General features: G+C 47.6%; 1 protein-coding gene across 2 annotated transcripts in view; it reads right to left on the bottom strand.

Moving 5' to 3' along the window:
• GAB3 (GRB2 associated binding protein 3) overlaps nucleotides 1-14251 on the bottom strand; it is a 100083-nt gene that overhangs the window by 39664 nt on the left and 46168 nt on the right. The window contains exons 2-3 of one of the 2 annotated variants that reach the window (XM_027609687.2): nucleotides 2810-3113; nucleotides 180-381 (exon numbers count right to left, since the gene is read on the bottom strand). In XM_027609687.2, coding sequence (XP_027465488.1) covers nucleotides 180-381; nucleotides 2810-3074 — 467 coding nt within the window. In that variant the 5' untranslated portion in view covers nucleotides 3075-3113. The remainder of the gene's footprint in view (nucleotides 1-179; nucleotides 382-2809; nucleotides 3114-14251) is intronic. The other variant, XM_035725351.1, reaches the window with a different exon arrangement.

Raw genomic sequence — 14251 nt, 5'->3', positions numbered from 1 at the left:
CAGCCCTCATAGTGGTTGACGGTGGTCTGTCCCCACCTTGGCTGCCGCAGGAAGAGGTGAGGGGAGACACACCCACCAGAGGATGCTACAGCTCAATGGACTGCTTTGGTCAGGCACACTGAGCACACATCTCAGTGCCAGAGCCCGCCAGACACAGAGAGACGTGCACATGAGCATACCTGGCGTGCCGCGGTCTTCCAGTCTCACAGTTGGACAGAATCAGATAATCAGGAAGGGAGAGAAACTCTGACTCACTTCTGCTTTCCTCGGTGGCTACGGAATTCGTGCTTAGGTCATCTCTCGGCAAGGAGGTGGGAAGGGAGCTGGCAGGGGATGGCTGGAGGGAGCAGGGCATGCGAGAGAAGCTCTCCATGGAATCTGCTGGAGAAATCATTTCCTGGGTTAACGTTTAAGAATGGCTCTAGCACTCACTCACAAATCTCAAACAGCATCTACGAGGCCAAATAGAAGATGCAAATCACAGCTGGTGTTTGTACTGATGGAGGAGACCATTTCCCCAAGCTATAAACAATGTCTGGGGAAGAAGGCCAACGTTCCAAAAGTGAAGTGTTGAATCAATTAAGAGTAAAAAAAGCCAAGCATTCTTGGTCTAAAAATCTGCAGTAACATAGTCTACTCACAGCTTCTTTATGGCTCTCGGCCATAGCCCTGCATTACTGTTTATTCACTCAACAAATACACACACATACACACGTATATTTATGCATAACATGTATGTACACACTTACATATGTATGTGTGCAGATATGTACGTCTGCATATGCAGATATATGTCTATTTCTGTCTATGCAGAATACCTCCTATTGCACCTACTATGCATGCAGAACTGTTCTAACTCTGCCAAGACAGACTCTGCCTTCACTGGAGTCTACAGTCCGCTAGAGGAGACAGACAAATAAAACATAAATAAAGAATAATGGTAATGATGTGTAAGGAAAAGGAAAGAAAGAAATAGGGTGTGATGGCTGGTAAAGCCGACATTTCTCAAGGAGCATGATATTCAGAGATTTCCAATGAAAAGTCGGCTTTTATTTTCCCTTTGAACCACGCTGGCAGAAGTTCAGGATTCCTGAGTCCGAGTGGCCCAGAACTGCCTGAGTTCAAGTCCAGGCTCTACTATCTAGCTGCTGGAACCGTAGGCCTGCTACCTACCTGCTGCAAGTTTCCTTCTTTGTAAAGCGGAGATGCTAATAGCACATACACCACAAAATCAGTCTGGGGATAAGATGAGCTAATACACAAGAGCATTTAGCAGAGCTCCTGGCTAGAGTGCACATGATGCGTTGACTAGCTAAGGTTGCTGGATACAGGACCAAACACTTTATGTGAAAAGCCACAAGAAAGGCCTCCGGGCGTGGTTCTCAGATGAAAAGGACTCTCTGCTCTTACATCCTCTTAAAAACTAAGGAGGGGGGGCTACAGGGAATGATAAAGGTCATAGGGGGTGGTTTCTGGCTTCCTCCAAATTCCCGCCAGACCTGTCCACTTTCTGCCTGGTGTCTGACTCATTCCTGTTCCACTTTGGATACTGGGAAACATGTTATATGTCTATGTTTTAGGATAACTCCTGGATGAGGAAAGAAATAGAGGAGACACGTAACACTGCACACGGTTATGTACGTAGTTTGGGCTGAAGGTAGGGACTAGGGTGGCAGAGAGCGAGTGGCAAGCCTGGAAGAATTGGTCAGGGACATTCTGTTTGCACCGCGTTGGGACTCTGGCCAGGAAGGATTCACTGCAGCTTTGCAAGTAAGCTTCATCTGTTGTAGCAAGGATAAAGAGCTTGCCATCACTTCATTTCCTTTTATTTCAGTGCTTTTGAAGCTCAGTGATGTGACTGAATAGCTAACTGCACTTACTAAGCTTCCCAAGTTCATGAAAAGAAAAGGATTTTGTCCTCAGGAAGCACACGGTCCTGTGCCACCCTAGACAGCTGCAGCTGACTCCCCACTGCCACCTAGCGTTCTAGTGTGTGTTTCCGTGGCAGGTGATTAGCATATAGTAAGGGTGGAGATGTTGAAGCCATTGCCCACTGGAACTTAGGACTGACTAACATGCTAAAGGAAATCAGATTCAAGATCTCACAGGTTGAGGATCAGGGGCTCCACAGCAAACTCCATGAAGGTAAGTGAATTGTAACGCTAGGTGCACGATACCCAGTACATTACATAGGAATACATGTGCTTGCATGTGTATGAAAGAGAGAGCAAGAGTGAGCGAGAGTGAGAGAAAGCAAGCCCAGGAGTGGCCCAGAGCAACCTCAGAGCTAATTTGTCCTGCACACAGCTCAAGCCTATTGGAGATATGAGAAATTCTTCCCTGCCTATGAGAAGAAGCCGAGTTCTGTCTTTCTACCACCCAGGGCTGAACAACCCAGTCGAGAACAGAAAAACTGGAGTTCCGTGAATTACCCCAAAACAGTGATATTTAATATTTCCTGGAAATCAGCAGCAGCAACAGCATGGGGAAAACCAGAGCCTTCCAGGACATCCTCACCCACATTCTACTTTTACTGCATCTGCTGTCTGTGGCTGATGCAAGCAAAGCTGTGGAGTGGCTTCGAAGCCACCGAAGTCACTTGTAACGTTCAGGATGTGGCATGTTCAGGCCTGAAATCTAAAACCAGGTGAAAGGAAGCCACCTCTAGACGTGTACTTTGTGGGAACAATTCTGATATCAAGTAGCCTGTACCAGACACGCTTGAGGAGGCGGGCCAACCTCGTCCGTGGCCCTCCCGCTCACCCCCCCACCCCCGCCTGGCGCACAGGAACCCCAGCTCTGCTCTCACCTGCACCATCCTCCAGCTGGCCGAGGTTGCAGACCTGACTGATGCTGTACACCCACACCAGCATCTCCACCTCGGTCTTGGCCACCAGATAAAAGGTACGAGAAGTCGTCTTGACAATGAACACGAAATTGTTCTGAAACTCCTTCCGCACAAAGCCAGGGCCCACGTGCTTCCAGACTGCGCACTCACTCAGGTCGATGGCGCGGATGGGCTTGCTCGAGTGCTTGCTCCTGTAGTACTCCAGCACGTCGGGGTTGCCGCTCATGCGGCCCCGCCGGAGGACAAACCAGCGCCTGCGCCAGGCCTGCGGAGAGGCGGTACGACGGGGAGTTACTGCGCCCACGGCGCCTGCTTCTCGGGCTCTGCCGAGATCCTACTTCATGACAAGAATGGCAGAAAAATCAACAGGCCATTCCAACAAGGAAATGCAAACCCACCCAGCTTTGGATGAAATGACTAATGCACCATCTTCAAGTCTGTTTTATTCAATGACTGTAAGGATGGGTCCTCAGGACTGGAGTCGTACAATCGTCACCATGGATGTGGCAAAGGTACGTAATAGAAACGGATGTATACTCACGCTGAAAAAAAACCTTAGTGACGAATGAGAAAGCTTTCTTACCACCATCCGTCTCAATCCAAAAGCCAAGATCAGACATTCAAATCAGACACAGATGAGGAGTGCCCACCATTGTATCATCTAACACTGTTATTTAACTTCTAGAGAATTGCTCAACAAGAAAGGAAGAATCATATACATTTGACTTCATCATCTGAAGTTGACCACTGTCTTTCTGTAAACCCCCAAGTGCTTTACCATAACCCATTTAGTCTCCAAAACTATCCTATGGGAGAGGTAACTATTTTTATGTCCATTTTCTGTATGAGAACATTGAGGTTCAGAGAAATTAACTAAGGTGTCCAGCTATAGGAAGGGATTTGAACTCAAGTGAGGATGGAAAAACTAGTAATGAGTGTGAGGTAAAAAAAACTAGAGAGGGGGAGTATAGCCAATTCTTTAGTGATGTCTGACTATAAAGTGGGAGAGAGGTCTGGGCCAAAGGATTTTTTTATTTTTATTTTAGAGACAGAGCAAACAGTGGGACGGGGAGAAGGAGAGGGAGAGAGAATCTAAAGCAGATTACACTCAGAGCACGGAGCCGGACTCAGGGCTCAATCCCAGGACTCTGAGGTCATGACCTGAGCCTAAACCAAGAGTCGGTCGCTCAACCGTATGTGCCACCCAGGTGCCCCCAAAGGATTTTTTTTAAAAGATTTTATTTATTTATTTGACAGCGAGACAGCACAAGCAGGGTGAGCAGCAGAGGCAGAGGGAGAAGCAGACTCCCCACTGAGCAGGGAGCCCAACGTGGGACTCGATCCCAGGACTGTGGGATCATGACTTGAGCCGAAGGCAGATGCTTAACGACTGAGCCACCCAGGAGCCCCTTGAATTTTTTTTTTTTTTAAGATGGAAGACACTTGGGCGCCTGGGTGGCTCAGTTGGTTAAGCGACTGCCTTCGGCTCAGGTCATGATCCTGGAGTCCTGGGATCGAGTCCCGCATCGGGCTCCCTGCTCAGCGGGGAGTCTGCTTCTCCCTCTGACCCTCTTCCCTCTCGTGCTCTTATCTCTCATTCTCTCTCTCGCAAATAAATAAATAAAATCTTTAAAAAAAAAAAAGATGGAAGACACTTAAGCATTCACCTCCTAAATCATAGTGTTTCCCAATCAGGGATTGGGACACCCCAGAGGGCATCTGAAAATAGGCGTGTTTTGCATGTCCTAAAGGTTGGGGGTGGAGCAGGATAGGAATTGTCTGGCCCAAAGCTATCATGCCCTGTTGAGAAACACTAAAACAATTAAAAGGAACTTTCCTTAGTGCAACAGGAATCTCAGAAAGAGCCAAGCATTGAGGTAAAATGATCAGGGAAAGCTTAGTCCATGCTCAGAAAAGAGAATGATGTTTCAAAGAAACATGGCTCTGCATGCCACAGGAGCTACTAGGGAAGACCTAGGGCTCCTTGGCTCCCCACTTACCCCTGACCTAGAATGAGCTACGTCCTTGGGTATGAGGCCTATAGGAAAAGACATTTATTTGCAATTGACCGTGGCCCCGCCATTCTAAGGAGTCCTCAGCATCTGTAAACTTCCCTGCCCTCTCCTGAAGACCTTCCTCAAGTTCCCCATTTTCTCACAGGCTGACTGGCTGGCAGCAGGGCTCTTAACCATTAGAGATACTCGCTGTTGCAGTTGGCAAATGCCAAGTGGAGAGATTTATAGCTCTGTGGTTTGCTCTTCTGAGCAGGGGCATGTGTGACAGCAGGAAGTGTGGGCTTCTGCCAGGAGGCATGGTGACCACTGGAACAGGAAGTCTTTTGTATCTCAAGCTTCATGTATGCCTGACACATTCATAAGCCCACCAGCTTAGACCAAGATGCCAGGGGAAAAGGAAAACCCGCCACTGAAGTGTTCTCAGATCCCTCCCTGCCCAGGGCATGTGAGATCCAAGGCAGCAGAGAACCTGGTCAAGCACTGAAGGGGGAAGGCCAATCATCACAAATGGCCTACTCTGTCGCCTCAGACTAGAAAACCCTTTTGAAGCCATGGCAAGGGGCAGCCAGGAGCAGGTGGGCAGCCACTTCACGTTGGGTTGGGACAAGGAGGGGAAAACGGTGCCTGGCAGGTGAGCCCTGGCTTGGTTCTGCCTTTACAGACACTGTAAACCTCTGAGGAGACGTTTGTCCACTCGGAAGAGGGACAAACCAGTGTGATTAAGTCCTTGTTTTTGAGACAGGAGAAATAACAGCATGTTTGTGCGCTCATGGGAATGATCCAGGAGGACGAGAAAAATTAGTGATTCAATAAATTCCTGTTGCAAAAACATGGCATCGGATGGGGTGGGGCCACTAAACAGGAGAGAAGGAGCTCAAGTGTCACTATGGGCTTTGGAACATGGGGGGATGGGAAACTGGGCAAACAGGGATATCCCTGGCTTCCCCGAGATGGTGCAGGCCCAGGGAAGGGGTCCAGAGGATGAGGGAACACCACGTGTTCCTGCTAAGGAAAGCCTTCACGGGGATCCTGGGGTACCCCAAACTTTCCAAAGGCGACTTTGGTAGGGAAATGTGAAGAGGAACTTTGTTGTACTTCCCAAAAATGATTCTAAAAGAGGAAGTCAAACCGAGTGCAGAACCAAGTTTCAGCTTAATTGCTCTCTTAGTTTTATGGGAACAGCTTTCTCGTCCTTTAATAGCAGTTTGGGGGGAAAGATCATTCTTGATATTACTTTCCCCCCCAAAACTGATGGGAGACAGAGAAGGGGGGTGAGAGCTGGTCCCTAAAAGAGCCTGCTATCTGGCTGGGATGGTAAAGAGGTAGAAATATGAAATGGGTAGATTTCAACCCAGGGCAATGACTGCAGCGGCAGAGGGCTCAGCCAGGAGCGGCAGGAGTGCAGAGAGAATGACACGGACGTGTCCTTCTGGGGAGCTACTAGGGAAGACCTAGGGCTCCTTGGCTCCCCACTTAGCCCTGACCTAGAATGAGCTACGTCCTTGGGTATGAGGCCTAGGAAAAGACGTTTACTTGTTCCACTCGGTTCCACTCATTTGTTCAACAACTATCTCTTGATGGCCTACCATGCAGATCATGGGAAAACAGAGGTGCACAAGGCACACACCCTGCCACCCAGTCTTGTGGGCAGCAGGGGAAGCGGGCAGATGGATAAACAGACAATTGCAGTCAGGGAGGTAAGCACTATGATAACGGAAAGCCAAAATTCTAGGGGAACACACAAAAAACACAACTCTATCAGACTGGTGGGCCTGGGGAAGCTTCCAGGATGGCTAAGCTTAGCCTGAAGAAGGGCCAAGGAAGCAGCCAGGGCAAAGGCACCTTGGTGAGGGCCTATATTCCAGTTATTTTGTTTCTTTTTTGTAATGCAAGTGTCTGACTTAAGCTTTGATTGCTGAGGCATCCATTTCAAAGAGGCTTCCACTTCAAAGACACTTTCTCCAAGGAACACATGGCTAGCCACAACACGAGATGGAGAGCAGGGCCCCTCACCCCACCGAGGCACCTCGGTTTTAGAGATCGCGGGTGATTTTGATAACTGACCATTTGGGCTGCTTGTTTTTTCTCTTCCCACGCTTGTGTTTCAAACTCACCAATAGTAAGCCCATGAAGCCCTATGCCCCCACCCTTGACCCTAATAAAAACATAACCCCGGGCCCCCGTGAGCACTCTCTCTACCAACGACCTTGCTGTGTGGCCGCAGGTGTTCTGTGTCATTTCCAGGCCTCGTAAGTAATACACTTTTATTTCTTCAAAATTTCCTAATGGTTGTTGTTAAGGGGCATCTTGCAATCATAGTAAGAACCACAAGGGCTGGTCCAACCACAGCAATGGTTACTGAGGGGCTGAGACTGGCCTCACAGGCACCAGGATGGAAGAGGCACAAACAGAGTAAGGGCAGGTAGTTCTGCAGGGCTGTGCGGCAGGCATGGAAGCAGAAGGAAAAATGACACCCAGTAACTTCAATAGGATGCAGCCTAACTCACCAGCCCACCCTCCCTCAGGGTTTTATTTTACTTTTATTTTGTATTTCTTTTTTTTTTAAAGATTTTATTTATTTATTTGACAGAGAGAGAGAGACACAGCGAGAGAGGGAACACAAGCAGGGGGAGTGGGAGAGGGAGAAGCAGGCTTCCCGCCGAGCAGGGAGCCCGATGTGGGGCTCGATCCCAGGACCCTGGGACCATGACCTGAGCCGAAGGGAGACGCTTAACCAACTGAGTCACCCAGGTGCCCCTATTTTGTATTTCTTTTAAAGATTTTATTTATTTGAGAGAGAGCACGAGTTGGGGGAGGGGCAGAGGGAGAGGGAGAAGGAGAGGGACAAGCAAACATCTCACTGAGCAGGGAGCCCTTCTGGAAGTGGGAGACATGTGACAAAGACCCCTGAAAGCAGTTGGCCAGCACGAAAGTGAAGCTCTTTACAATGAAATAGAGCAGGGACGCCTGGCTGGCTCAGTCTTGATCTCAGGGTTGTGAGTTTGAGCCCCATGTTAGGTGTAGAGATTACTTAAAAATAATAAACTTAAAAAAAAGACAGTGAAACAGTGCCACAATGAAGTTATCAGATCTGACTAGGGTCATGTTAGAAGGACTCTGGAGTCAACCTAAAGAAGCTCCCACTGGCCAAATATGGAACATTTGAGCTTTAATGAATATAATAATTATAGTGGCTTGAAACCCCTCAACTATGTTTAAATCCATGCATTCATCATGATATTAAAAGAGAAGAAAGAATTTTTCATCCTCAGAGGATGTGAGGGAACCACTTCATTAATCCTGCAAACTGGTAAGCAAAGGGAAAGGAATTGATCATTATCCTGCTTCTCCTAGACAAGCCTTACCACTGGGAAGATGAAGGGAAACATCTTTTTATAAATGTATTCGGACTACTAAAGGAAAATGAATGATAGAATTAGAATATCACCATTTTGCTATCCCCAGCGAATTAGTAGGGATACGTATTAAGCATCAACAGTTGCTAGCTCAGGAAGCAAAACAGGCAGACATTCTGTGCCTTCAATAGCCTGGCATTCGGGTGTAATCAGCCAAAACCCAGACTGTGGGAAATTTGGCATCTCAAAGGCCCAGGTTCTTCCCCAGATAAACGATAAGAAAAAGAAAGGATGGGGGGCAGGCTGTCTATGAGATCAAAACTTTATTTATTTTTAAAGATTTTATTTATTCATTTGAGACAGAGAGAGAGCGAGTACATGACCGGGGGGGGGAGGCAGAGGGAGAGGGAGACCTGGAGATCATGACCTGAGCCGAAGGCAGGCACTTAACCATCTGAGCCACCCAGGCGCTCCAAAACTTTACTTCTTTCTTTAAAGATTTTATTTAGGGACCCCTGGGTGGCTCAGTCGGTGAAGCATCTGCCTTCAGCTCAGGCCATGGTCCCAGGGTCCTGGGATCGAGTCCCGCATTGGGCTCCTTGCTCAGCAGGGAGCCTGCTTCTCCCTCTGCCCCTCCCCCTGCTTGTGTTCCCTCTCTCGCTGTGTCTCTCTCTGTCAAATAAATAAATAAAATCTTTAAAAAAAAATAAAGATTTGGGGGCGCCTGAGTGGCTCAGTCAATTAAGCATCTGCCTTTGGCTCAGGTCATGATCTCAGGGTCCTGGGATCGAGTCCCACCTCAGGCTCCCTGCTCAGCGGGGAGTCTGCTTCTCCCTCTCCCTCTGCTGCTCCTCCTGCTCATGCTCTCTCTCTCTCAAATAAATAAATAAAATCTTTAGAAAAATAAATAAAAATAAAGATTTTATTTATTTGAAAGAGAGCAAGCGAGCACGAGCGGGGAGAGGGGCAGAAGACAGGGGCAAGCAGACTCTCCTCTGAGCAGGGAGCCCGATGTGGGTGGGGCTGGATCCCAGGACCCTGGGATCATGACCTGAGCCGAAGGAAGACACTTAACCGACTGAGCCACCCAGGTGCCCTGGGATCAAAACTTTAAATTATAGTGCTTAGGGGATGCTCATTTGAGTGACAAGAACATTAAAAAATTGCAAAGAAGAGATTTCTACACATGCCAGGATAGGACTAACCTACAGGGAGAAGGAGGTCGTGACTGAGGTGAGGTACATGGATAAGCTTCAGCCCGGGGTGGTAAAATTATTTTCCAACTGGCTGGTGGTTAGAAGGGGGCTCATCTAACAATAATTAAACCATAATTTGTTCTATGTGGTTTGCTGTATCTGTGTCTTCTTCCATGATAAAAAGGATTTTATTTTATTTTTTAAAAGATTTTTATTAATTTATATGAGAGAGAGAGAGTGTGTGTGTGAGAGAGAGAGCGAGCGCATGAGCGGGGGAAGGGGCAGCAGGCAGAGGGAGAAGCAGGTTCCCCGCTGAGCAGGGAGCCCGATGCGGGGCTCGATCCCGGGATCCTGCCAAGCTGAAGGCAGATGCTTAACACTTAACCGACTGAGCCACCCAGGCGCCCCGATAAAAAGGATTTTAAAACAATTCCTCTGGAGAGGGCATGTTCACGGATCCACTCGATAAACAGTTATTAAGTGCCCACCACGTGCCAGGCACTGTGCACAAAGGGAAGAAGGGTGCTGGTTTGTTAGAGAATTTCTAGACCCACAGAGGATGTGAGGCCCCAAGGGCTGCTGTCTCTTCTCACTTGGGAGCTCCTGATATTTTACCAGTGCAGGATCGCTGGCTTCCATGGCTGCACTGAACTCCACCTTCTCTCCCCTCGGACCTCCTCTGCTGGGCAGCTCATGAGCAGCTCGGGAAGCCAAGATGGAAAGGGGGGAGGTCAACAGTTCTGGACAGACTGTGAAGACGAGCATGTCCTGCACCAAGAGGAAGACTGTGAAGACGAGCATGTCCTGCACCAAGAGGATCTAGAAAGCAAAACCACTATGCAAACAATTAGCCACAATTATGACTCAGAGAAATAGAGTACAAGAAGGGGGGGGCTAGATTAAAAGTCAGGACCTGCATTTGAATTCTGATTCTATGTCTGACTTTCTGGGTGACCTGGAGCAGTTAACTCGACTGCTGCGAACCTCAGCATCTGCAAATGGACATGATATGCCTTGGCCTGCCTCCCGTATGGTGTAACTGCAGTGAAGCAATGAGAAATGGACAGCAAAACATTATCAATTTGAAAGTAAATTATAAAAAAAAAAAAGAAAGCAACTTATAAAATGATGATGGGACTTGTCACCAGGGCACAAGGCACTGCTTGCCCTGGGGAAACTGCTTCTCCTCTTTTGGAACCCATATCCCCCGCCGTGCACTAATGGGTTCTGAGGGCTTTTCCAGTTCTGATAATCAAAGATCCGTTTCCCATCAGCCTTTCCTGCCACAGCCACCAAGCTGACTCATGACCACCCCACCAGTATCATCTCCAACAACAAAAACCTGCAACATCCTGTAACCTTGCGGAAAAGTGTTTATGCTCATTCCTAGAATCTGAGAGAGGCTAAAACTGAGCTCCTCCAGGAAGGTGTGTCTAGATCACAGGTCTGTTCATTTTTATGGAATTGTTAGCGGAATAACTGAATCTCATCCTTCTAAGAGTAGAAGCTATGTGTTGTTCTCCTCTTAAACCAACCCAACTTGCTGATTTCATAATTTACAAACACCTCTTGGTTTGTTTCTCGATACACAGTGACCCACCAGGTTAAACAAAAGTGCAAGTGCTGGCGAGGCTGAGGTGGGGCTGTGCAATGGTGATCCAGGGAAGGGGGGGCTGAGACTTGAATCTGAACTTTGCCGTGCCCCCCCCCCCCCGCCCAGCTCATATGCTGAAATCCTAACCCCCAGTGCCTCAGAGTGTGACTGTATTTGGAGACAGAGGCTTTACCAAGTTAAAGTGAGGCCATTAGAGTGGGACCTAATCCAATACGACTGGTGTCCTTATAAAATGGAAAAACTGGACACATACATAGAAGGAATAAATCGTGAAGACGCAGAGGGAGGAGACGACTATCAACAAGCCAAGGAAAGAGGACTGGGAGAGATCCATCCTCCCAGCTCTCAGAAGGAACCAACCCCGCCGACAGCTGGATCTCAGACTTCTAGCTTCTGAAATCATGAGACAATCAATTTCTGTGGCTTAAGATCCAGCAAACAAATACATTCCTCAGCCTTTATTATATATTTGAACCACCTGGGAGAACTTTTATTTCCAGCCACCTTGGTGTACCTGGCACTGAACTTATCTCCTACCCATAAAACCAACTAGAAAACTACACCAAGTATATGCAACAGTTCCTTTTAAACACTGGATGACAGTCAGTGCAGGGCTGGGACCTGCCTGAGAAGAGAAACAAAAGAGGTCAGCCCAACGACCACCCTGGCTTTCAGCCTATAGGCCCATTTCCAGACTACAGTGCAGGGAGGGGTCCCAAACACATTATAGCATTCTTGCAGAGTTGGGAAGACAGAGATCAAAATTCTGGATGGTTGAGATGGCTGAACTTTACAGGGAAAAGTACCAGAGAGGAGGGAGCCAGGTAAGGAAAGAGTTCCAGAAATCCACATAGGAATTCCCCCTTAAGACTTCAGCTGAACACTAACAAGCACATGCGTGGGGTTAAACTCCATGAGGTGAATGCAGTAACAGCTACTGGAGACCCACAAACTGAACAACCACCAGAGGTCACACAGGGCTGGGACATGTCTGAGTTCTGATCAGCTAGACTGGAAAAACCTGAAACATTCGGTAAATACTCTAGAAAGGCCACAGCTTAGAGTTAGAAATAGGCCAAACTAGCCCTGGAGTGTAACTACTCTGGCTTTGCCCTAAGAAACCTTAAAAAGAAGCCTTGAGGGAGCGCCTGGGTGGCTCAGCCGGTTACGCGTCCCACTCTTGATTTCAGCTCAGGTCATGATCTCAGGGTCCTGGGATCGAGTCCTGCATTGGGCTCCCTGCTCAGCGGGGAGTCTGCTCAAAATTCTCCCTCTCCCTCTGCCCCTCCTCCTGCTCTCTCTCTCTCTCTCTCTCTGTCAAATAATTAAATAAATAAATAAATCTTAAAAAAAAAAAAAACAAAACCAGCAGCAGCAGCCTTGGAATGATCAAGCTGATCTTCAAGTTACTGAATTGCCTGCCAGAACAAAGTTCAGCACTTTGTAAAGGAAGATAACAAAATCCAGATACTCTACAATATAATATTTACAATGTAAATAATCCCCCCAAAACTACTAAAAATGGAAAGAGCCAGGAAAATGTAGCTCATAATCATGAAAAAAATCAGTTAACACACAGAAGCCTAAAAATCACAGAGATGACAGAATAAGCAGACAAGAATTTAAAACAGTTATAATGTTTGAGGTTTAAAGGAAAACATGTTCATAATGAGAAGAGAAATAGACAAGAACAAAATGGAACTTGTGGAGGTAAAAAATACATATCTGAAACGAAACATTCTTTGGATGGGTATAACAGCATATTAGACACTGACGAAGTGACCGGTGAATGTGAAACACAGAAAAAATACCTGGGAGAGAACAGAAACACCCAGGGAGCTGCTAAAAATGCACAGAGACTAATTCAGCAGGCATTTGTAATGAATATCTCGGCAGACTGGGATGCATAAAAGCAGCCCCCCTCTCTTTTTTTTTTAGATTTTTAAAAAATTTATTTATTTGAGACAGAGATAACAGAGGGAGAGGGAGAGGGAGAAGCAGGCTCCCTGCTGAGCAGGGAGACCGACTTGGGGCTCAATCCCAGGACCCTGAGATCACGACCTGAGCCGAAGGCAGACGCTTCACCGACTGAGTCACCCAGGCGCCCTGGTACTGGGCTTTTAAATCAAACACCATAAATGCTCTATCCAGACACTGCAGCACATTGTTCAGGATTAAACCGGGGTGTGAGAGTGATCAGTGAAGCATACGTAAGATGAGCTTTTATCAGTTACTACGACAGATAATCAAGGCTGAAGTTTATAAAGGATCGACCTTAAAAGTTTGAGCACTTTATTCGTGCACTCAGTTTTACTTGTACAATAAGATAAACCTGGCTGGGTTCGAGCAAGTTTCTTGGGCTCCAGAATTCACTCCAATAAAACTGCAGTGGCCCGTCTGGATTGTGTCCATTGTCGAAAGACACTGAAATGAACTGAGAAACATCCTGAAAGTCTCTGAGGCTGTAAAAAGACACCTCGGGTTTAAACTTTTCTGGCCAGAGTGATTACTGGCCCTTTGTTTCAGCGGAATTGGCCCCCTGCCCCCTCTGCAGTGGTGAAATCCCAAAGCTATGAAATCATTTCCTCCGCATACGCACAGGATGGGTCAGCAACCTGCCTTCGTAGCCAGGCTTTCCGACTCAGGCTGAAGGAACAAAACCCACATGTAGCTGCAGTGGGAGCTTGAGGTGTAGACCCTTCAGCATTGCTGTCCTCTCAGCAATGTCAGTTTTGGACTTAACCTGTTCAAAGCAACTGTGTGGGCCTCTTCGCCTTCTGATCCATCAACGTGCTCCACTCTGTCCTGGCCAAGAGTATCCAGAGCTCCAGAATTTGCTGCTCAGATTCCGACTGCTCCGATTGCTTCTAAGCATTGCTCTCCTCCTGAGCTGCTCTTTCAGTGGCCTTATTGGTCAGGCTGCAGGATATGCCTCCGATTAGAAGAGAAGTGTTGCTAAGGAGCTACTCTCTCGGCGACTTAAGCCTGTTCTGACCTCACCTGTATGCCCTGGGATGGCAAGAACATCGCCTGTTTGGGTCCCTGAAGTTCCTTCAGCGTCTTTAACAGTCTTGGCAATGCAATACATACGTGATGTGTGTTTGTGGACTGACCGACAGCCTGCAGCATGTGGCTGTAAGGCGTTAATAGGAAGGACCCTCGTGTTGGAACGTGAGAGCAGTGGAGCTCACGAGAAGCTCCATGTGCTGAAACCGCATGCG

The sequence above is a fragment of the Zalophus californianus genome, chromosome X (genome assembly GCF_009762305.2).
Source record: "Zalophus californianus isolate mZalCal1 chromosome X, mZalCal1.pri.v2, whole genome shotgun sequence".
Taxonomy (NCBI): Eukaryota; Metazoa; Chordata; class Mammalia; order Carnivora; family Otariidae; genus Zalophus; species Zalophus californianus.
The sequence above is the reverse complement of the archived record's forward strand: the minus strand, read 5'-3'. Positions and strand labels throughout refer to the sequence as shown.